The 25,292-nt window shown below is 46.3% G+C and overlaps 1 protein-coding gene across 1 annotated transcript in view; it reads right to left on the minus strand.

Annotated features, from left to right (window-relative positions):
• Positions 1 to 25,292, minus strand: part of LOC119403330 (zinc finger protein jing) — a 179,313-nt gene that overhangs the window by 20,381 nt on the left and 133,640 nt on the right. Inside the window, exons 6-8 of the mRNA XM_037670273.2 lie at positions 24,532 to 24,538; positions 23,344 to 23,519; positions 17,603 to 17,788 (exon numbers count right to left, since the gene is read on the minus strand). Coding sequence (XP_037526201.1) covers positions 17,603 to 17,788; positions 23,344 to 23,519; positions 24,532 to 24,538 — 369 coding nt within the window. The remainder of the gene's footprint in view (positions 1 to 17,602; positions 17,789 to 23,343; positions 23,520 to 24,531; positions 24,539 to 25,292) is intronic.

Here is a 25,292-nt window from a genome sequence, read left to right on the forward strand (position 1 = left end):
TGCGATAGGGTACCCTGAAAGCCCGCGAAACGCCAGAACAGACAAAAAACAGTTCGGTTTCAAGACACCGGCTACGGGAAGAGGTGGTGATCGGCAGTGCTGCACGCAACTGCGTCGACACGGAGCTGTCAACAGCTGGAGCCCTTGTCTCCCCCGACTTCCCGTTTATTCTCCCTCGTCCCCTCGCTCCTTTTTCACCCATTTCCATTTCTCTTTCCTTCATTTTACTCTTTCCCGCGGTCGCCATGGCAACGAGCCCTCCCGAACGTAGCCTCTCGGCGGACCCATCGCACTAGCTAGGCTCTGCTTGCCCTGTCCTTCCAATTTACTTCTTTCTTTGAGGTACGCTTGGGGACTTTCCAAACGCAGTTAAGTCTCTCGTCTTCATCACCTTTTATTCTTCCTTGGTGTCCTGAACTGCGAGTCGGACGCTTATAGGAAAGAAAGAACACGCAATTAACGCGTAAGATACCGCAAGTCGTTGCAATTAGGCCATGTTTCTTTTCTCAGTGTGGTTCTTTATAGTTCCTGCCTATCTCGATCCAGCTGTCATTGGCAGGCCGCTACAACGCCGTCGTCGTTCCAATGAACTGCCGCCCCCTTTTAATCGCTCTGAATCTAAGGCATACGAGAGAAAGAGAAGGGGTAGGGTGTGTGTGTGTGGGGGGGGGGGGGGGGGGGAACTACCTACGACTACCACATCGATCTGGCTCCCTGCAATCGTCGTTCAAGGAAATTCCTGACGGTGTAGTTCCGTTCGGAAGGGCGCTGCACTTCACCGTTCGCGACGACTGATGTAGTGTTACAGTGACGTGTTTCGCAATGTGTGGGTTTTCGTAGTGAACGAATGACTGCGCGAAAAGACGAGGACGTGAAGGCCGACATGCGCCGCGCGCGTGTATCCAAGCATTTGCATAGCTGAGTAGTGAAGAGTTCTAGCAAGTTTCAAACGCGAACACAAGAAGAAAGCAACGCACGGGACAAGGCTGGCCAGCCTTTTCCTGTGCGTTCCTTTCTTGTACTCGCGTTTGAAACTTGCTGGAACTCTTCACTACTCATCATGTAACCACTGGCCCCCAAAAAACAACATCCGTCCGTCCGTCCGTCCATCCGTCTCTCTCTCTCTCTCTCTCTCTCTATCTATCTATCTATCTATCTATCTTCTATCTATCTATCTATCTATCTATCTATCTATCTATCTATCTATCTATCTATCTATCTATCTATCTATCTATCTATCTATCTATCTATCTATCTATACACACACGCACGCATACAAACGAACGTACATAAAAGGGTCAGAACAACACCCCAAGAAATTTTCCCACAACACTGGGTGCACATTTGACGTCATTGCCTATTTGCGGTGTCATTCGTTCACTTTGAATTAGAAGCAATAAATGGTCCATCAATGAGCCACAACAGTTCGGGCTTTGTTGTAGTAGTGCGATTACGTCGCATTGCCGGAAAAAAAAATAATGCGCTTTAGCAGAAGGAAATCTCCAGCAATCCAACTTAGTACGTCACGGAGCTGATTTAGCATGACGGCGCCACTGTAAGTCCTCGCCGCCAATACGAGTGTGAGCTATTTCGCAAGGTGGTAGCAGCGACAGCTGCGGTTAGAAAAGTGCGGAATAGTTCACTGATGAAACAAAAAAGTTTTTTTTTTCCATCCATTCACTGATGAAACACTACGAATATACGTCACATCCCCTTTGGCGCGAAGAGTGTGCTTGTATTTCGATCGCGTTGATGAACTCCAAGTGGTCGAAGTTACTTTCGTGGTCTACACACAGTTTGCCAACAAAGAGGGCCGCCATTTCAGTAAACGCGAATCAAATAAGTACAGTTGGCATCGAAAGTCTAGAGACCACTATAGGTCTGAGAAAACTTTGAATTTCCCAGCAATTTGTAAGTTATTCGGTCGAAGTGCAGAGTACATGTCACCACGTTTTATAAAATGCTGGAAGTTGAATTCAAGGCTGCCTGCCGAAGCAGCGGGAAGATTAGCTTTTTTTTCTTGAGTGTCGTGGTCCATAACTTTTGAATCTGACTACTGCTTCGTTCAACAGTCAATGAGTCCAACATTTCTATCTTCTTTTCTCTTTCTCTCCTCCTATCTTTCTTATCTCAATCTCTTCCTTCCTCCAGAAAGAGTAGGCAGGCGTTGTGGCCCTCTAGGTGGTAGTTGTCAGCCTGCTCTCTACTTATTTCCTCTGTGTCCTTGTGTCTGTGCGCATATCAAATAATAATAATCAGTTCGATAGGATCTACGCTACGTAAACGTTCCGCCAGGAAGGATTCACCAGCCGCTCCTTTCCAAGTTATTCAACAGCGTCAGCAAGCAGGGATGACCGGGTCATGGACCGGGAGCGGCGCGGATTTTTTTTAAAGCGCCCCCACGAAGAAGCTGAGCCGCCCGTTGCACACGACGACATGCCACCCCTCCCTGACTGCTTGAGAGAGACTGGCGCTGTTGCGAGGAATGCCAGGAGCGCGGAACAAGTTTTTCTCTTTCTTTTTTTACATGGTCGCCATTACGCAGCGTGCCTTCCCTTTGGTCGCTCTCTCTCTCAGGTGGTCGGGCGACATGCATTTTTTAAAACGCAGTACGAGACACCGTACAGCAAGCGGGAGGTATAATGGATAACAGAAGACATGAGGGATGATAGAGAACAAAAAAAGAAATAAATAAAGATAAAAGGAGGGCGAGGGGAAAGAATAGAACAAGCGCCGTTATGTGCGTAAAGTTGGGCCGGAAAAAAAAAAAAGAATGTAATTTAAACGCGCACAGGAGGAAACGCGTGTAATGTGTAGAAGAGCGGGAGCGGCAGGCGAGGGGACAAAAAACACAGCTGCGCCTTTTCACCTGTCCATGTTTTTAAAAAAAAAAATGAAAGAGAAAAGAAAAACGGTAGATGGATGCGCGACTACCGCTTTCTCCTTCAGACAAGCCATCATTCAACAATACCCCGCTCGTTCTTGCCCCTGTCCCTGCCTGTCAGGAAGTACACGCACGCACGCACACACACACATTGTGCTTAGTGTGGGCTAGTCTGCGTACCTGAACGAAAAGCTGTGTGTGATTCTAAATAACTTTTTTTTTCCTTTCAGAATTCGCGGCAAGTGACAAAATAACTTCAATGGATATACAAAAATATAAATGAAAGCGTGGTTCAGCAGTAGAGTCAGTCACATTGTGAATATATAAAGGTAAAACGTCAGTGCAGCACAGCAAGAGCCTAACCGTACTGTCGAGTACATTCGTATGGAATATGACACGGAGAATCATCGCAGTATGTGCGACATAGTCACGAGACCAACCAAATTAATCTAACAGTCAATGAAATGATGGGGAGCATTAATTGTTCTCTTTCACTGTAGTGTAGCAATAATTACGCACTACACCATGTTAAAGATAAGCAATTAATATCCGCTATGCTTTGCTTAGCCTAATTGCCTGTTAGAATCATGCTGAAGTTTCTAACAAAGAAACGAGCCCCTCGAAAGGAATTCCCCTCTTTTTTTTTTCATTGCCATGAACGGCAAGATGCATAGCTTGCAATGTATCCCACGCAATAACGCCGATCATACAGAAACATACAGACAAGTTTCAAGAAAGGGAAAATAGACAACCACCCATTTGTAGCACGAAGCCACAAGGAAATCCATACGGATTTCCTTGTGGATTTGTGGCTTCGTGCTACAAATGGGTGGTTGTCTATTTTCCCTTTCTTAACCCTTCCGCCACCTTGCGGGATTCCGCAGAACTGATTTTCAGACAAGTTTCAAGTTTGAGATAGCGTTTAGCGTTTGGCATTTCGGAGGGGTTAAAGTGAAGCAACCGGACGAGTGAGCACAAGAATAAATGCTGACGCTGTCACACTGACACCATTCGAATTCATTTTTTGTGACAAAGAAACGCGAACGCTGCCGCGCGTTCATTCTTTCTTTCTTTGAAGTGTTTTTTATTGCTAACACGAGCGCCCGCTTTATGCTCGCTCCCTCGCCACGAGCTCCCTCCTTGCAACAAGTGAAAAGGAAACAAAAACACTCAGCGAAAAATAACGAGAGAAACCAGTTCGCGTAGTTTGTGGAAACGCCGACAGATGGAGCCACCGCAAAACAACCGACCGACGCGGCGGTGCTCTCTTTCGCTCCCTCGCCGATTACGTCACCGATGACGCCATCGATTGGACTGGTTCCGCCGAGCGGAGGGGGAAAGGCGTAAGCCAGCTGATGACTACTTTTACTTTTTTGCTCTTAGTGGCCAAAACTTCCCGCTCGTTGGTTCACGCCTACCCCCTGTCGATGCGTGGACTCGATAGCGTGAGCTGAACTTGGCTTTCTTACCGTCATTTATCTTTCTCATTATTTTCTTTTTTTTGACCTGTTACGCTCCCTTCGGCGCCGCACCTACTTCGAGCAGCGATCGTCCGACACTGGGCGCTAGAAGGAGCTGGCAGCGTAGAAAAGAATGCAGGGGGTAATAATCTCGAAGAAGGATTACGAAACAAATTTACACCCTCCCCCCGCCCCCTTCCAGCCCCCTAGATGTAGGAATCAAAATTAAAGAGGAAGGAGATGGGCATACAACGGGAAGCTGCAAAGCGAAAGCAGCGCCGCCGCACGCGATAAAACGATCAGGAAAACTACCGCCAAGGAACGAGAAAAAAAGAAGGAAATGGCGATTAAAGTATGGGGCGAAACGCCCGTATGAACTTGAACGCGGCAGCTAGAGATTTTTTATTGCTGTTTAAGAGGGAAGAGTCGTTCGGAGCAACACCCAAACAAGCGAGCGGCGTCTAGCAGCAGCTGGCGACGCTGGCGCCGCCATCTGCTCGTCGGTGGACGACGTTGAAATTTCCTTTCATGCTGGCTTTGGCTTGGCTACATTGCGTGCTTCGACGGAATCTCGCTCGCGGCGGTTCGTCGTCGCCGTCCATCGTCGAAAGGTGGTGGTTGTCGGTCGTTTCGCCGGGAGAAGAAGATACCGATCAGTCAGTCACGCAGTCTGCTCGCTTCGTCTTGTCCGGAGGTTACGTGTACGTTGTCTTCCATTACGCATACACAAAAAAATAAATAAAAATGATAAACCGTGCAACGGTGCCCGCAAGCTGCGGATACAGCTCGTTAGTCCGGTTGGTCAGGGTCACCGATACTTACGAGGCTGTTCGCGCGTTATCGGCGATTCGTGATCGTTGAGCTGACAGCTTGGCTGTGCAGTAGATAGATTGTGTAAAATCTTGACTGTACAAGCGCTGTACAGTAGCACTGTACTGTACAGTACTGTACAGTAGCTCGACTGTGTTCTCGACTGTATTGTGGCTCGACTTCGTCGTAGAATTACATAAAGTAAGCACTTTACGGGGCGTTGCCTGTATTATAGAAGCACGACTGTATTGTAGCTTCCCTAAGTAGTAGATTGTACTCCACATTGACAGCACAGTACGTTGACAGTACAGTCGATTGAAAGTGTAGTTTAGTAACCGTGTCAGCTTGACTGTCAACTTGACGTGTCAGCTCTGAAAATTCATTCCACGGTAGTTTGACTGCATGGTACATTGACTGTACTTTGGTACATTGACTCCACAGAAGTTTGATTTTGCAGCAGGATCACTCTAATACATTGATTATAATGTAGCTTGACTGTGTTGTACCATGCCAGTCTGTGTGATAATTAACGAACAAATACGAGAACAGCTAATGTTTGTGAACAAACAATCTTACGAACGTCGTCTTTTTGAATACTGGCAGCTCGGGGTGTTGTAACTGCATCAGTAGGCCAGTCGACATCAACTTCACCACACAAAAAATTATTCAGCCTGTCCCGCTAGCTCGATTGTTTACAGCATAAGGGTTGGTGTGCGGGCTACCGGACCAGGATCGGTGCGCGTACTATAGCTACATCCGCACCCGGTCACTCCACCAATCTTGTCAAGTATAGTAGGTAGAAACATGACGTCCTACCGTCCGTCAGTTCCATCCGCCCCGTCCATTCTATCGATCCGCCCATTCCATCTGTCCCGTCCATTAAATTCCATTCCATTCATACATCCATCCCGTCCATTCCGTCCGTCCGTAACGTCCACTCCATCCATCCCTAACGTGTACTCCATCCTCCCGTCCGTCCCTTCCATCTGTCCCATCCATTCCATCCGCCCGTCCGTCCATGGCGTCCATCCGTCCGCCCTTCCGCCCGCCCGTGTCGAAAAGTAGCTCAAGTCAGAAGACAGAAGAGGCTCCCGAAGGAGAATTTGTAACGATGCACAATCTTAACGAGAAAGTACACATACAGCGCCTTAATGTTCAGGCCCACAACTCTACAGAAAAAAACTGGCAGACAGCCTTCGGCGTACACCGAAGTTGTCACGTAATCTCCCTCTCTCCGCGGCTCCTTGCAGATCGAAGCAGTGAGGGCGAGACTTTGCGGGAGGAGGCTCTGCAAAGCAAGAATCTCTGCAGGACGTCGGTAGCGGGAGCAACTAACAAAACAAAATTACCAGGCGCCGATCGCTAACAGCTGCGACGAGCAGACGACACGCGCCAAGAGCAGCGGGGTCACGAAGCTGCTTTCAATTTCGCAGAAGAAAATGCCGAACGCCTTCTGCTCTCGATCTTCCTGCGTCCTCGCCCGTGCCTCCGAGAGTCCATTACCGTTATCGAGGAGGCATTACTAATCCACAGCGCGCCGGGTTTAAACGAGCGGGAGATGAGATTAGCGCGAAAATGGAATGACGCGATCGCAGATGGCGGCTGGTTCGCTGACACGCACCAGCAGCGAAATAAGGAACTGAAGCCAGGAATATCCTCTGGGGCTAGCAGACGACAGGAGAACTTCTGTTAACGACAGTATCGCACGAAGGAAGCATGCAGACGATAGAACTGTTTATGACAACGCGCCATGTGCGGAACAGCGTAAACATCTTCAAAATTGGGTAGCGCAAAAATTGACAAGGACTAAGAAGGAACACTGATGTACAGGACAGGCGCTTTGAAGATTATGAACCAACTAGCCCAACAACGTGTACTATTAAGCGTAAACATCGTTCTACGTTTATCACGCTAATAGGCAAGCAAATAGAAAATATACACGCTGGGAGTGGATGCATGGGCATTCTTCCGGTGACGATGTGAAAGAATTTTATAATAGGAACCCTTTGGTTCATGCACCGCGAGAGCAACGGTATGGTATGCGCTGATACAGAGAAGCACTTGACAAACCATACGTTGGCAAACTTGTTCGTGATCGAATTGACTCATTCATATTTATCTACCTCACAAGGGTCTGAGTGAGCCCGACTGAGTAGCATTGGAGAGTGTGAGTCCGGGTGTGATTGAGCCTGGTTGGTTATAATTTCGGAAAGTTTGGGTCCGGGTAAGACTTGGCTGAGTAGAATTATCTGGAGTCTGAGCGACCCTGGCTCAGCAGGATATTGGCCAGTCTGAGTAGGGGTGAGCCAAAAAGTAATAATTGTGGTTAGCTGGAGTTCGGGTAACCATAGCTGAGAAGACTTGCTGGAGTGTGAGTCAGCTTGGCTCAGCAGAATGTTGGCAAGTATGAGCACGAGTTAGCCAGACTGAGTATATTTCTGGTGAGTTAGAGTTCGGATGAGATTTAACCTGAGTAGAAACTGCTGTTGTCTAGGTATGGCTCAGCAGAATCCTGGTAAGACTGAGTTCGCGAGTGAGCCAGACAGTGTAATTTTGGTGAGTTGGAGTTACGGTGAGCTTCGGGCAGAGATGAATTTATTGCAGTATGAGCTTGGCTTAGCAGAATTCTGGTGAGTTTTATTTCGGTGTGTTGCAGTTCGGGTTAGCTTGGATGAGTAAAATTTAGGTGAGAATTAGTGCGAGCGAGCAACGTTATACAGAATTTCGGCAAGCTTGAGACCGCGTGACGCTGGGTAAGGTAAAACATCGGATAAGCCTGGATAAGCCTGAATCAGGCTGAGTATATTTTGAAAACTTTGAGTCTTCGTGAAACTGGCTGAGACAAATTTCTGCTGCAAGTCTGACCACGAGTGCACCCTAAATAAAAAATAAATATTAAGTTTGGTTTAACTTCTTTGTTGTAGAACCTATGCAAGAAGCCAACTAAAAGCAAAGGTGTGCCAAAATCAGCTTGTTCACTGCTACGTAGGGCAAGCGCAAACGCACAAATTGGCAGGCGTATAATATGACCGCTCACCAACTCGCCCAGTTGGTCATTTGATTGAAAATCAACTTGCAACACGCACTCACGCTGCACCTGCCGCAGGTTAACCGTAACTGATTGCAGTTCAACTTATCTGTAAATTGTGTCCAGCTGGGTTTTCCAAAACAATAACGAAATCGGCGTAGAGACAGTAGTCTGTACGCCGATTTCTGCGAGTGTTTGAGCGGCCGAAGACATGCCATATGCAGTCTCCCGTTAAGTTTTGATGAATGACTCAAAGAAAGAAAGAAAGAAAGAAAGAAAGAAAGAAAGAAAGAAAGAAAGAAAGAAAGAAAGAAAGAAAGAAAGAAAGAAAGAAAGAAAGAAAGAAAGAAAGAAAGAAAGAAAGAAAGACACACCACTACGTAATGAAACAACGCTTCTCTTTCTTCGGTTCCTATCTGCTATGCCAAAAGACGGAGCACTTGACGGCCTGAAAGCAACTGCCATTGATGTGATGGCATGCGAAGAAAAACGACCGTGGCTATCGGGATCTGTCATCGCGTAATCTCGCTGGCGAGACGGATGGCTCGCGCCGAAAATTCCGGGCGAGGACGTTTCAAACGCGAAGAACGGCTTTCCAAGACGCACGCGATGCAAACAGCTGCCCGTAGACATTCTGCATAGTAAATTTGTACTTCGAAGGAACAGCAACGCTGCAATGCTCGGGAACGACAAGAATAAAACAAATATGTACACTTCTACAACGCAGTTAACCACTTGAGAACTACTGGGCAGGTGCAAAGGGCACATGACTCTTTTTTTTCGTTTTTGATACGAGACGTGCTTTGCGAAGTGAACATAAGTGTGAGAGCATGTGTTTGGGTAAGCACAAAAAGAAGCCTTTTCCGAGCTAAAATTAGGGATCAAGTTCTCTGCAGCGATATCATAAGCTCATGCAAGCTGTTATAAACACATAATCAAGGTAATCACATGTACTACAACTTGAATTCATAAAAAAAACTAAATCCTAGACAGCTCCACCCCAAATGGAAGCTGAACTGTGGAGCAGTGATTCGCCTGTGTTTGCCTTGCGTTTATCTGCTATTTTCTGTTCTTATGCGTTGTTTTCTTTTGTTTAACTGCTCTTTTCTGTTCTTTTCGTGCGATTATGTGATATTTCCTATCCTTTTTTTTGTTGTTTTCTTGCGATTACCTGATTTGTTTTGCCATTATCTATTTTCTGTTCCATAGTCAGCTGTCTGCTGTTTTTTGTTTGCTGTTCTGATCACGGTACGTCTACCTCCCAGAGGTGGCGTTTCGCCTCCGCTTCTCTCTTCTGTAGATTTTTATCTATTTCCCAAAGCTGGCGCTTCGCTAGCTCGGACAAATAGAGAAGGCGCTGCTCGGACAGACCAATTGAAGTTGAAGTTTATTGCCACATAGTTACAAAACATGTATACACAGCAAGGATGGTGGGATAAAAGCTGCATATAGGCAGCTTGCCTGGTCCCACCTCCCCATACAATAACAGCAGCAACATGACAAATATTCCCACTTGTTGCAATATTAAAATATAAATACACAAAGCAATTAGCCCTTGGACGACGCTGACATTCACGGGCAAGCAAGTGCGGGCGTTCCAAACGTGTATAGCCAGCTCGGCTTATGTCTGAAACATGACGCCAACTTCGTTACAACAACACGAGACAAGAGACAACGACAGTGTGGTTACCTAAACTTATCCGCAGTTAAAAAAAAAAAAAAAACAATCAACGGATTGCGTCAAGCTTACACCGTATTTCCTCGGACACTATAAGCACAGTCTAACGTTGACTAAATGACGACTCGTGTTGGCTTTAACAATGTAATGAAATCAAAAATACGTATTAATACTGTACGTGCCTCCATTAATTGCTTCGGAAACTACGACAATCCCATCTAGGAAACTTAGACGGAAATTTCTCGTTTCAAGTTTACTTTTCTCTGCCCCTGCAGTATAACATTCATACACTTTCAATTATAGGCGTGCGCAGGGTTCCCCATCATGGGGTGAGGGGGGGGGGGGCGAAGGTTCATCGCAGCACCCCCCACCCTACTAAGTCAATGTATGGGGCAGACTTTGCGCCCCCCCCCCTCTTAGATGACTAGAAGGGTCAATGTACAGGGCAGATTTTGCCCCCCCCCCCCTCTTAGGTGATTAGGGGGGTGCGGCCGTTCCCGCTGCCCCTCATCCCCCCCCCCCCTTTTCTGCGCGCACTTCTATGCTTTCAAGCTTCAACAACCTGTGCTCTCGTGTTTCCACGTTCGAAAATTTCCTTCGTTTCATCGTAACACCTGAGCTCACTTATTTTATCGCCATCAACACTTTCTAAAAATTGTACTGCGACATCTTACATAACATTCCTTTGAAGAACAAACACACAAGTACTGTGCGCCCTTTCGCAGATATCTTCATAGTAATACCACTGACACGTGCGTGCCTCAACTTCATCTTTACCTGAAACATTAACGCTGACTCCTTCAAAAAAGAAGTAGAAGCTATCCCTACTTGCAATTTCAAATCTGTACAATTGCGGCCTGCGACAAAGACAAATTAGGAGCGAAAATCGAACCAATCAAGTGACGGCTTGTATTGCCGTCATATTCTTCTGTCCTTGCTTGTGTGCGCTTGACAGTGTTCTGCTATGCAAAATTAACTCGCCCGAAAGTCGGTGCGCTTGCATTCAAATGAAGTCCCACATCAAGTAGTATTTCTGAGCACGCTTAGTTTTATTAGATAAATTTGTAATTTTCGCTCGGCCCAGTAAATTATTTTCCGTTTTGTTTGCTTTGCTTTCTAACGTTCTTTGTAACTTGGCGCACCAGCAAACACTATACGTCACGCGTGAAATAATTTCCGAAACACGCCTTCCACGCTTCTTTATGTGTGACGCGATGTCGCTGATTTATTCGGCGCACACACTACGGCGCAAATTTGTTAACTTACTTATGCGTCGACAACTCGCCGCACCTGCTTCAAATTCTGCGAGCCTGTCCCAACTTCGCTGCGTTTCCTGTTGAGCGTCTCGGCTCACGTTTTTACGGGTCTCTACATTTATTTATTCGTTCAACCTCGCATACGGTTAAGTGTACTACACCACGACGCATTTGTTCTTTTTTCGTAGCCTGCAAGTTTCGCGATGCAATACTTCACCCCATCATTCCGCAACCTATAGTATAGTATAATGGCGTGTCTGTGTGCAAGCAAAGGCTTTCAAACTTCCCGTTCTTCGTTAGCTACTTCCTCCCAGCGTTTTATTACATTTCCTGATCGCAGCGCTCTCTCGATTTCTTTTTACTCGGCTAGATTTTTTACCGTTTCCATATTCTATTCACACTCAAGTCCTCTTCAGCTACTCGACCACCAAGAATGGAGCTCGCTACAATTACTGAAACCACCTATAGTTTCACACTATTTGCACCGCACGACCATGTACTGTTTACAAAACAGTTTGCGCTTTGCAACGCTACCGTTCACCCAACACTTTCCATCTCTTTTGTCGCACCTCCCATTCACTGTCGTCCTCGCTAACTTAATAATCTTCCCTCGACTACGGAATTTTGATTATTTCGCATATTTTTTCGTTTCTCCGTCTTCCTTTCACGTCCGCCATCTTGCAGCTACCGTTCTTTATATTCCACCAGGACCACTTCGGCAATTCATTTCCCCTCTCTCTCACTCTATTGAGTCTTTCATTTCGATACCGCGTTTTCCCCTCGCATCCCGCACTAGCGCCGCCATCTTTATCTTTATTTCGCCTGTCTCTGGCAGCAGCCACATCAACTCCAGTTGTTCATTCGCCCGCTTCAAAGCAGCCGCTTTTCAATTCGCGAGTCTGTTTCCATACTAAGAAGCCGGCTCCTGTACACGCATGCGTATAAGTGTGCTTGTGCTGCTTTGCAATCCATTTCATATCCCTCTACACTGAATACCTTCTCCCCCTTCTTTCGTTCTAGCACGTTCACTTTCCTCCATCATGATTCCGTTTCACATTTCTTTTTATTTGATGTACCGCTTCTTCCTCTATGCTAGGCCTTGTTACATGTTTGTTTGCTTCTTTCAAAAACCACTTCTCTCTTTTTACACACTCCACACCTTTCTCTTCAACCAAGAACGAAACACGCTGTAGCCTGCGAGCGGACGACACTTTCGATGTAAGGCATCGAAGTAGAAAAAAAAAATCGTCTGCTCGCCCGAAAGCAGACGACGGAACGCCAAGCCTCTTTCACGAGACTTTCCTCCTCCCGCCACAAGGCGGCGTGGGGGCGCAGCTTCCTCCTCGCTGATTGGGCGCTCCTCATATCCTCCTCTCCCCAGGGGCGCCGGTTCCCCTCTCTCTCTCCGCAGTGGGGGAACGGGCGCCGCCATTTTTGTGCGCAAAGAGAAGAGAGCGGCAGAGAGGAACAAGCTAAACAAGAGTGACGGCCGCTACTGGAGGTTCTGAGTGCGTGCGCGCGAGCCGCAGAAGCGGCTCAGGAGGCGGAGGAGGTTCAGTTTTAGGCGAGAGAAGAAGTAGAGAAAGAAAAGATGGGAGGCTTTCCCCGGCGGCAAAAAAGCCGCTGACTGAGGAAGGGCTCAACGACCCAGACCTGCTTGCCGCCCCTGCAAGGCAGGAAGCAAGGGAAGGCCGCGGCTTCGGAGAGACGAGAGAACTCGAATTGTTATGAGGAAGGGGGGGGGGGGGGGGGCAACCCGCCGAGTGGGGTGTGTACAGAAAACGAAGGTTTGCAAATAAAGAAAACACCGGAAAACCAAAGAGGGGTTACACCGACGATGCCCAGAGAGGCACGGTTGAATTACAGGGTGTCCCCCCTTCCTATACGATACCCCACCCCCCACTCCCTTCCCGTTCAGCGAACGATGCCCCAGGGGCGACCGGACGCGCCGCAGCGCAAGGGAGTTTGGAGGGCGGGGGGTTCAGTTGCAACCAACTAGCGACGAGGAAGTAACAAAAACGCAAGATACAGTACACGACATTAATAACAGGAACACTGGTTCGGGCAGCGGCAGTATCGCGTGGCGCACTCACTCCCTTCAACTGGCTCTACCGCCGAATGCAGTTGCGGGGCACGTAACACTTTCTTGCCCCGCGGCGTTGCGTAGCTGACACGAACTTTCCCTGCGTACTTTTGAGGCTCCGGAAACGGCAGACTTCGCCGACGCTTCTTGCCTCCGCGTGAGAGATTTTTAAAGCCACGCTTTCTTAACGTCGTTATTCTGCATCCTTTAGTACCCTTTTAGGATATGTATAAGCGAGCCAATGCTCTCGGAATTCACCGTATGCAGGCCGAGAAGTTGTGGTGGGGCCACTGATCTCAGTTTCCACGTACTGCGAATGAAAACCGTGACCCAGGCGGCTGGTTGAATGGTAAAGAAGAGACCACGCCCCCCCCCCTCCCCCTGCTCGCAAATATTGCCTTTTCCCTTCGCACTAACTTCGCGCGGTCAGCCATCTGCGCAGTTTGCATAATGCTTTCCAAGATTCGCTGGAGTACCTGTTTTTAAAGACTAGAGAATGTGTTTCCGCGCTTACGAGCGGAATTTCTTATGGCGCTTCTGCAAGGATGGGAGTAGAGTTACTCTATATGCTACCTTTAGGTAGCAGAGTTGCGCATAGGTTCGACTAGCAACCACAGCTTTGCGGTGAAGTCGCACTCCGTTTTTGCAGGCGACATACCTACCGTGTCGCCGATTAACCTGTAGGGTGTGTCGCAGGCCGGCGATAAACATTGGCTGTCGATGACTAGTGTTAATTCAGTTCGCTGCAGCGGCGGCGTCGATAAATACAAAAATTTGTCCGAGCGTCAGCTTCTCCGCAATGCATGGTTGCTAGCGGCGTTTGGAAAACAGATGCGCAACTCTGCTACCTAAAGGTGGCATACAGTAACTCTATAGATGGGAGCTTAGCTCAGCGCCGTTCAACTTCGGGGAAACTGTCCCTTAAAGGATTACTGACTCAACTTTCCAAAGCGAGATAACTTGCGAGCTATATTTCTGTGGACAACACACACACACACACAATCATCATCATCAGCAAACTATTGCCGCTAATATAGCCTAGAATATATTTAAAATCAATTTAAAACTGCGTGCCACGCAACCTCACGCGAAAGTGAGCACCTCACGACCTGGAGATCAACTATGTTTACAAACAAGACGCGCTCTGCGCCACCTCTCTCAGCGCTTTCTGAAACACAGATATCAAATCTACGATCTAATATCAAATTTTACACAGCTACTACCACAGGTCACTATTCATGAAGCGCTCTCATACCTGACATGCGTTTTTTTTTTTTTTTCCATTGCCGTCACGTTAGGCTACAGCGTTGTTTCGCTATGTTGCTACCATCATAATCCAGACCAGCCTGATTATAAAGATAGCAAGGTAACCTATAGGGCTTGTACTACCATCGTCGCCCAGTGTTCCTGAGCGATCCAGCGTCATCCCGATTCACCAAGTGTCCATACCAGCGTATCACAGCGAATTCCATTGTGGCCAGCTTCCAGTACGGTCGAAGAAAGCGTACACCTAAAGTAACTAGATTTTTTTTCGGCAAGAAACAATATAAAGACTTTTACGTCCGCCATGTTCGCCCAGGCTTCCCCAGATAACAGAAAGTGCTCCCAGTGCGCTGTGACACTGTACAGTGTTCCCAGTGTGTTGAAAGGCACTGGGACGCATTGGAACATGCTGTTATTTCCCGATAGATAGTGCTCACGAGTTATCACTCGCGAAACCTCTTCTACTACGTAATTTCTTGTTCGCATTTCGTTTGTCCGTGACTGTACTTCATCCACATCAACTCTATATGAAAAGCGTGCAGGACAAACAAGTATTAAAGCGTCCAACATCGATCGACGCTTCACAGAATTAAATGAGATTACAACAGAGAAGTTAGCATAAAAGAAACAAATATGCCGGAAATAATTTTTTAAACGGAGACATAATATTACCGTACTTGACGGCGAGTCAGAAGCAGCGATAATCCCATTAAGCCTCGCAGAGTTTCGAAGCAAACGCGATAATCATACGAGAGATTAAATTAGCGTCGGGGGTCCCCCGCTAGGGTGAGCTGCACCCCGCGAAGCACTGTCACGTGGTACGGAAGCGATGTTAGTTAAATTAATAAAGAAAGTCTATTCAGGCGGCGCAGCCCTTAGGTAAAGTAACAACTACGTTTTCTGACGTGAGCACACAAAAAAGAGGGAGTGCGCTGACAAAACATTAAAAAAAAATAAGACAATGTCTTCTAAATGCCTCTTGGCACCTAGTTTGTCCCTTGGCTCGGATGAGTGCTATAGCCATTCCAAAAATAACGACATAAAAGACCGTTCCATAATTACACATTAAAAAATGTTTGCACCTCCATGACTCCATGAGGTAATAATTCCGTTAATGCGTTTTTAGAGAAGGCGAATTTTTGGAAGATATGTCTACAAACAATCCAAAGGGTCGCCTTTTGTTTGCAAAGGGGACGCGGTAAATGACCTGCCGTGCCACGTGACCACCGATGGAGGCAAACGTATACACTTGACTCTTAAAGCCAAAAATCTCTGGTCGCGCTACGAGGAACACTAGAGCATTATTTGCCTCATAGCCGTAACAAACTGTATCGCTTATCATATTATGGGCCAGTGCTTCGGACCAAATTCGACACATATTATACCAATTCGTAAATAGCTTCAGTCAGAGTGGACTGTATTTAAGCCAAATCACGCAGCACATTAACATTTTGCGCTTTTATGTGGCACAGAACACTACTCTTTTGATTGTGACCGATGGAAGCAGTGCAAGAAGTTACACCACCTACACTCGAGGAAGTTGCTAGATATCTGTAATATGAAGCGCAATGGAAAAACAGCTGCCGGTAGAGGCAGAAATAGAACAGATGCTCAAAACGACGATATATTCTGACGTCACTTGGTGACAATGTATCTTTACGGAGAAGACGACAAAGCAATGAAAAAAAAAGCAATGCATTGCTTCGTCAGAAGGACAATGAAATAAGAAAACGAAGCTGTTGTATTCTATGCATTGACAATGTGAAATGCTAGATAGAGCGATTAATCTCCTACAATAGCGAAAACAGCAACAATTAAGAAGTAGGTTTGAACGTCACACAATAGAAAATAGGCAAAAATAGATTGATAAATCAAATAATCGACACTCTCTTTTCGAAGATAACTTTGATATTCCCGTACCAGCTTTCCTTTCTTCAATGTCACAGATCTTGACCCTTTTCTCGACTGCAAATTATGCGATTACGAACCACGAAATATTACGACTGCTTCCAGAGATATACATGCCAATTTGCTACGGGACAGCATGTGCCCGAAGTACGAGAAGGTCCGAAGATACGCAAAAAATACGGCGAGGAAACCGGCGACGTCTACGTTAATTGCGCTGACGTCACTGGCGCCGGGGCTGGGACGCGTAGTTCAGTGTGGAGGCCTTTTCGCGGGTAAAGAAAATCAGTCGAAATTACTGGTTTTAAGAACGCAGAACTGCGTAGTTGGTGATGAGAACCAGGTTGAAACAAGGGGAATAGCCAACCATATAGCGATTAATTAAAGTATATGTAAATTAAGCACAGTATGTCTTCTTTTGTGGCATCCTTTCTTTTTCCTTATATCTCTTTTGTTAGCTATGCACTAACGCTATTTTTTTTTTTCATTTCACGCTTCTATATGTAACTGTTTGCTACCTAATCTAATAAGAATATATCACTTTGAAGTTTGAAATTGAGTCGCGTTTCTCAGGTGTGAAGTAGTAAATAATACCTTCATTAATCTTGTACCTAACGGTAGGCAATTCAAGTACTCCATTTATTTGTTGGCTATCATGGGTGATGATGATTAGGATAATGTGTGCGCCGTTAAATGGCCCAACGATCTGGCCGAGGAACGCCCAACACATGATCATGAATTTCTAATGTACAGATAACTCGCCAAATTGTAGCTGTAATACAAATGTTTTAGGAACTACAAAACGCGATGTGCCCTGCATAAAATTAGCATATGCAGATGTTAAGACTAACTACTTATATAAGTAACTCGGCTGAGAGGGAAGTTTATCGAAGAAATGCGACGGCTCTCACCGCACCAAGAACACTAGGTCACAGTAACTAATCTTGTGTGCTCCTTCTAAGAGGGACCGGTCAGACAACCATCAGTATTTCCGTGTATCTGAATTCAAGGGAAAAAGTGAGCCACGCAATTTGCGAGGGTTTCGGAATCTTAAAGCAAGCGTAAGGCCAACAAAATCATGTTGGCCACACTGCCTATTCCGGTGTGTGCAGCAGAAAAAGCATAGCCTCTGAGATCCACTCTTCTCACTCGGAGGCTATCGTTCGCTGGCTCTTGGATTCAGGAGACCCGCTATAAAATGAATAAAGAGAGAAAAACGCCGTTCATTCACTTACCGGTAGCCCACGCTCGACGCCGGCACTTGAGCTTCTTGCGCAGCCTGAGCAGCTTCAGCGGCGACTCGCCGTTCGCGAGCTCCTTGGAGCCCAGGCCTCGAGATCCGAGGAGATTTCCGCCTGATGCAACGCCGCTCCCGGAGCCGCTGCTTCCAGCGCCGCCGCCAAGCGGCACCGGACCGGAGCCTGCAAAGCCACGGGCAGTTGAGAAGCGTTACTCTGATAAGCCGATCAACTCGGATAAGATAACATCAGATAGATGGATGAATAGACAGAGGCCGAAAGGAAATTGATAGATAGATAGATAGATAGATAGATAGATAGATAGATAGATAGATAGATAGATAGATAGATAGATAGATAGATAGATAGATAGATAGATAGATAGATAGATAGATATCTCTACCTATGCACGCACTCTGATTTTTATAGAGGTAGAGTGGTGCACGCAGAACTGGTGCTTTTTCACGAAACGAGACGATGTCGTAAAACGACACTTAAGTTCTTACTTGCGTGATCATGGCACTATCTGAAACGGCCGGGACGGCATGCCCACTTTTGCACTCGCTTTTATAGCATATGTCAGAGGTAAAGAAAACCGCGCTTTGCACAATCCTATCGGCAGCCACTTAATTTGAGATGAGATATACAGATGCGAGGCACAGCTCTATTACAGACGCAGTGGGGACATAGTGAAAAGTCGAAGCAAAGTGAACGCGCAAGAGAGGGGGAGCAGGCACGCCCTGTCGCCAAATGTGTTTCAGGATTCTCATGCCCGTGACCCGCGGTTCCACATTTGGACCGGCCTCTCCCCGGAATGGATGCTTCTTTCAGCACACATACACACACACACTAGAGGGAGAGAGAGAAAGAGGAGAGGGAGCTAGATAGAAGGCCACAGCGCCAGTGGCGTTCGCAGATAAAAGATAAAAATAGAAACCAAGCTTCACTGCGAGGACGGAACGACCGACGTAGGCAGCGAAAAAGCCCTGGTGATGAAGCGGCTGCGTTCTGGGACAAGTCGCTAAAAGCCGCCTTCCTCTGTACTTGTCCTCTCTCCGTTAGGTAACCTTCCTGATTTCTTCATTTTGTGTTTACTTTTTTTCTTTTTGGTTCCTCCGCAAATGTGCTGAAACACTCCCCATCTACCGGTTTGCCATGTCTGTCTGCCTGTTTGTGTCTTTCTTTCTTCATTCAGCCGGCCTCACCCCCAGTGATGTTTGCTTTATCTTTCTATTTCCAGGGGGGGGGGGGTGAGCCGGGGGAGGGGGACTAGATTGCGCGGCTGCCGCACGTGTTATCCCTCTGGCGGACGATGGCCAAAACACAGATGCTCGCCGCAACGACGCCCCATTCTATGCCCCCTCGAAAATTTCTTTCTTTTTCCTTCGCACAAGGGCGACGCTTCTGTTCGTATATATGCGAACGCTGCAAGCGTCCTTCCGCTAGCACTGCCGGCGACAGCTGCACGAAAGAATCTCTCTATTTCTTGGCGCGGGGCAAACAACTTTCCACACGCTGCGCTTAGCTCACGGCGTAAACGTTAGCCGTTCACAACCGGCGATTGACAGCGGTCGCGCGACTGGCGAATCGCGCGGCGACTGGCGTTCACACTGTAGTGAGCACGTCAGACCCGAAACGTTTCAATATTGGTGCAATATACAGGTCAACAAAGAAAAAAAATTCCAACGTGAACTAGATTGAATGACTAGGCTCATTTCCATTGAAATATTTTGTATGCATTCTAATATTTTCGCACCACTTTCCGTGTGATTATCGATGGTTGTTAACGGAATTTGCATGTAATCTACATACACGCCGTAAAATTGCACAGAAACACACGTACTTAATCAGTGGAATGACGTACGAAGCGTTTAAATAGTGCTGTAATAATGAATCAGTAGCGAGATATTTTGTAAGCGACAGGGGGAACGTCGAAAATGATGATGGGTCATCCTTATTGACATCACTTTTACAACGCGGCAGCGGCAAACCATCAATGATCCCGTTTGCGCTGACACAGACTTTATAACACTTTAACTTCAGTCTAATACACAATATTTGACTTTACTGAAGCTATATTTTTATGAAGCACTGTTGCGCTAGCTCTAACGACCTCGGTTTGATCATTGCGTTGATGTCTTTTCCCCACCAATACTATAATAACATGTTGCCTACCTTAACCGATTAGCCTGTTAATACTTCCATTTACATTGAAACGCAATAGCCTCTAAGATGCAAAATACTCAGATGATAAAAAGGTTTTTCAGCCAAATAATAAAGACGTGGAATATACATCACGTCCCACGAACAGTCAAAATTGAATAGAGAAGCGTTACTGAATGTTCCAGATGCTACAGTGCGATCCTCACCGTAATCTATAGTCCATCAACGCAACACTATCGTTATCTCGTTCGTGAAGAGTGTCTACGGCTACGCAGGCGTTTTCGGAAGTGTTACGCTTTGAATTTCGCCACTTGTTACATTTCCTCACGCAGCTTTCCCATCCCTCTCTCACTCGCTAAACACATCTGAGTGATTCTCGAAAGTCGCTATCGCCGAAGGCGATCACATGTCTGTAGACATAAGACGCTCGAGCGTAACTCTGATTGCAATCTTACTCCATCGACATAAAAGCCTAATCTGATGTTCGTTCGCGAAAGGTGTTTCAACACCTCACGGTATAGATGCTACATCTTGACATGCACCTCGATTCACCACTTTTTAATGTTTTTTTTGTTTCTTTTATGACAAACACGAATCTTAGCACCCTGCCCCGATCTTGATCAACAACTCCCGAATGAGTGCCGAAGTTTTTTATCGCCAATACCGATCACGTGTCTGCCTGCTTATCTCTACTCAGTTGGAAAGTACATCAGAATACGACGAAAGAGAGTTCTGAAGTCTTGTACTTTGAGACATGTGACTGTGTTGTTACCCTGTCGTTAGTTGCGGGCTCTGTTGGGGGTATATTGTGTCAACAGGTTTCTGTAGTAACACATCGGACTTCTCCTCTTAATTCGGGGACACTTCTGTTGTGACAAATCAGTGCCTCTTGTGACGACACATATTGCTGCGGTAATACAAACGTTTGTTGTAATAGTTCAGCTCTCTGTTGTAACAGCACACACACGAGATAATTAACATCTGTAGTCACGAAAGAAAAGCTGCCTGTTGCACATCACGAATTTGTAGTGCCTACAGAGAAATCCGGTTTCAATAACAGGTATTTCTGCTGTCCTCATGGGAAGTTGCCATTTTCTGCTGGGTAGCATCCTCATTTTGATTGGAATCTACTCGTACAATTCACGTACAACCCTAATCTCTATATTGTTCGCTAAAAGCTGTCCCCACACCTCAGTGGGTGTTACATTTTCACATTCACTTCGATTCACTACGCATCTTAGATCTTTTCACAGCTTCCCACGCATACGAGCCAACATCAGGTGCACGTGGCGGCTGTTATCGGCGAAGATGATCGCATGTCGCCAAAGCTTTCGGCGCGGCGCCAAATAATTGCCCGTCCGACCTTGGGTGTAGCGCACCTACATCGTCTGCAGATTCGCAGCTGTACACGGAGATTCGTATCGATGAGATTACGCGAAACTGCCGCACGCTGGGTTTACGCTAGAGACTGGCCAAAGGAGCCCATAAAACGGTAAGAGTTGTGCATCGTCTAAACGTCAATTAAGAGAATTTTTTTTTTTTCACTTGCTTTTGATCGCACGTCTCAAGCATACACGAGGCCTCTCTCTCATCGCCTCCAATCGCTGACATGGTGCCGCGAGGCATCATGCCAAAATGGTAATCGAGTGCACTTTAGTAAAAGGCCCGTTTACAACCCAAAGCGTACAACACAATGACTGTAGAACCATCGCGCGTGCGCTACTTAATTGATCGTCTTTTTTTTTTTTTCTGATCTTCAACTATGGTTGGTGGACTCAGGCGGTAGCAGTAAGCCATGGCTACCTTGAGTGAAGAGGCTACCCAGCTTTGGGCTCAAGCCTGGTCCAACACTCGTATAATGAGAACAAGATAATAGAGAACACTCGTATAATGTCAACAAAGCTGTGTCTGGCCACCTGGGCATTCACTGCCAAAGGTGTGGTTGCGTTCCAGAGTTTGCGAACACTCGTATTCTATATAGGGCTCGAGACAAAACAACCCGGGAAATAATCGAGGCATTTGAAATTGAAAAAGTGAAAGAAAAATGCGTGAGTGCGCCTTCTTTAGGTTTGTCCGATAAAGAAAAGAGGTATCTTGAAATGTCGCTTTGAAGAAGGTGGGTGCAGATGTGATCAGTGATGACGTGCACGCGGTCAATACTGTACTAATACATGTTTTCTTGGTTTTATCGATCGCCTGTTTGCTGTATAAAAAGGACACGTGTGATCAAAAATAAAACCATTAGTTGAAAGTTAGCGCTGTGTGTGGTGTGTGTCCTTCTTTGTCCTTGTGGGTGTGCGCTACGCCAAACAGTCTCATGGATCATAACCAACTAGCCCAACAAAGCGCCTTGACCAACAATAAATTTATTTCTGTCTCTCTCGAAGTGACCAATAAACGAGTTTTAGCTTAATGCTTCTCGTGTCCGGTATTCTGGTCTTTTATTCATCGCGGCTTATTGCGGCTTGTTTTACTTGCGCTGCAATGCCTTCTTCAATGGGTCACTTTTTACTCAGGTTTGTAACATTGCCTTCAGTTTCTTTTCTTTTTTTTTTCGTGTTACCTATGTTTGAATTTTGCATGTAATAATGACATATATGTATTTTCGCTCGTAGCTAAAACCACCCGGTCGGTTTTGTTGTATTACTGACCCAAGCGCTAAAGCGATGCCCCCCTCATGCCAAGGCAACGCCTTCGAATACGCACCTGAGCGTGCAGATGTGTCCATAATGTCCCACTAATGCTCACGATGCTTCTAGGATGTCCCCATTGGTGACGACTACAATTACGCCAGTAAGGCCTAGTGATGCACACACTATTACAGTGATACATACTAAAAACCTGCGCAACCCGGGTAATGGCAACAATGTTCCCATTAAGTCCACAGTACCCCACAGTACCTACGAGTACCCCACAGTGAGTACTAGAACCACGACTGTAATACCCCAGATATGCCCCAGTGATGCTTTTGAGAATGCGCGTCGATACAAACCAGGTAACACCGTTACGTCAGGCCGCTATATTTGGCATGTGCAACTGCTTTCGAAGTCACTGGCTTGAGAACGCTTGCGGTGTCGGCCAAACATGTGACGCCTCTGAGAGCGGACATGACGTGGCGATCACGTGTTCTGCTGATACTTTTTTTTTTTCATTCATCGTATGTTCCGCAGCGCCCCCTCCTTATTTGAAGACAATGCATTTCTAGGTTTGTTCAAATCGTTTTATGTAACGGGTTATGATGAACAAAGTTATGATAAACACGCAGAAATGCGAGAGATGTAAACAAACAAAACACGAACCAATAACAAACTAAAGAAAATGACAGGGACTAAGCGACAATACAAGAACTTGAAAATACGACGCCGCAGCCCCGCGATTGAATTTCTTTGCTAAGCGTGAAAAAAAAAGATATTCAAGCATAAAAATCATGGACGAAAGATATCGAATAACTGTCTTCTGTTTCTGAATAATGCCGCATTGCATCTCACTTCAATGGTTTAGTTGCCTGCCAACTCATTTTCCCTTTCCTCCATGTTCGCGATGCTGTACAGCCGTAAAGAAATCGCATCACTCACCGTTTAGCGACCTCTCGAAGTGGGCATTGACGTGCCTCTGCAGCGCGGCCTGGGAGCCGAACCGCTGCCCGCAGCCGGCAACAATGCAGGGAAACGGACGAGAACCGCAGTGGCTGAGGGTCACGTGACGCTCCAGCCATTGCCGAGAACACGAGCGCCGACTCGAACTCGAACACCTGAAAGTAGTTAAAGACAAACACGTTCATCCATGCATTCATTCATTTCTGATATTACCTACGCGATTGCATTTTATGCCGAATGTTAACTGTCTAACTGCTAAATCCGACTTTCCTCGTGGTAACCTCATCGCATTTACTAAGAAAACTTCTACCCGTAGCTCTCACGCCTTGAACAAAACACCTTTGTTGCGCGTGCTAATACATTCAAACACAGTGTTTTCACACGCGCAGTGAAGCTTTGAAATTCTCTGCCCTGTAACACTCGCTTTAAACACACAAAGGTCGTTCAGCTGCCACTGGCGAGCATCTTGCTGACATCTAACTGCTTCGTTCTTCATCATTATTGTTTTTGTACTGGTATGATTCCAACGAAACAAAGTTTAGATAAGTGATGAAGTGATATCAGCGCACGGGGGACCCCCACGTGTCTGTTATTTGTTTATTCTAAGGACCTGTCAGGGAATGAAGGGGTGAAAAACAATAAGTGCAATGTGTCGCTAAGCACTAAGCTTTCATCTACCTCCCCTGCGGGGTTCTTCAGAACTCATTTGCCAACGTTAAACAAGTTTTCGTCGGCAAAAATGAATAACAAAAAATGAGGTGGCGTGAAACACTTCTGATGACAAGTTCAAGAAGGGTTATACCCCTGTGACACGACATATCTAACGTCATGTGCAACAAATGACATTAGGTGAACTTAACGTAATTTTGCCTGCCTACTGTTACACCACGAAAACAAATAACCTTTCGAAAATGATGACCACGACCGTGGTCCTTCTGAGCCGTGACTTTCGTAGAAATAAAATCAATCGAAACTTGCATGTAACATGCGTGTATCCTCGAAAAAGAATTCGCGTCACGAAAAACTACAACCAAGAATATAAGCCCGCCCGTTTTACACAATTTGCCACAGCTGCACGACCAAATGAAGTCAAGCTCCTAGTCCAGGCAAGAGCCAAATGAAACCAACATGGCCGACGACATGACGGAGTGTGGGAGCACGACTGACACTCTGGCTGCAGGAAATGAGACGGCGGCAGCTAATTCGTGTAGTCACCAGCTTGATCATCAAAACACGCGCAATCGGACAATCAACAGCCGTGATACAGGCAACAACGACAACAGAGCACAAATGAAACATGGCCGGCGTCCCAGCCCGTCCAGCCGCTGTAGTTGAGAGTAGCTTTCTTTTAGAAACTTTCGCGTGTACTATTACGTCATCAAATCAGCAATTGGTTAATCTAGTAAAGAATCAGTTATTTACGAATTACAACAGTTACATGTACATAAGTCAATAGCCATCTCCCTAAAAGGTCCCTGGCGTCGAGACTATACACTCGGTCCGAAATCGAATGCGGATGTGTTTCGTGAACTCGTTCGACGGAAAGATCGCTTCATCGAACGGCATTAGTTTCCCCTTGTGACAGCAAACAAATGGCATTACGACGATTGACATTAGCTGTAAATGACATTGATCTGCCGGGTGGCAGGGACATTACACGACTCGGTAAAAGTGAAATGACATTTATGCAACAACAAGCAACATGGACCGCCATGCACAACCGCACATGCACAAACTGAGCGTAACCGATAAATTTAACCATTCGGTGGCCACATAAACCATGGAAACGGGAAACTTCTGCTGGGAAACTTCCCACGAATACCTTCAACATGTCTACAGTGAGCAACAGTTGGGATAGTGCTGCTGACAACACTAGTTCCATTGTTAATGTACGTTTGCAACTAAATGATAAAGTTGGAGCTGCTGCC

The sequence above is a fragment of the Rhipicephalus sanguineus genome, chromosome 8 (assembly GCF_013339695.2).
Source record: "Rhipicephalus sanguineus isolate Rsan-2018 chromosome 8, BIME_Rsan_1.4, whole genome shotgun sequence".
Lineage (NCBI taxonomy): Eukaryota > Metazoa > Arthropoda > Arachnida > Ixodida > Ixodidae > Rhipicephalus > Rhipicephalus sanguineus.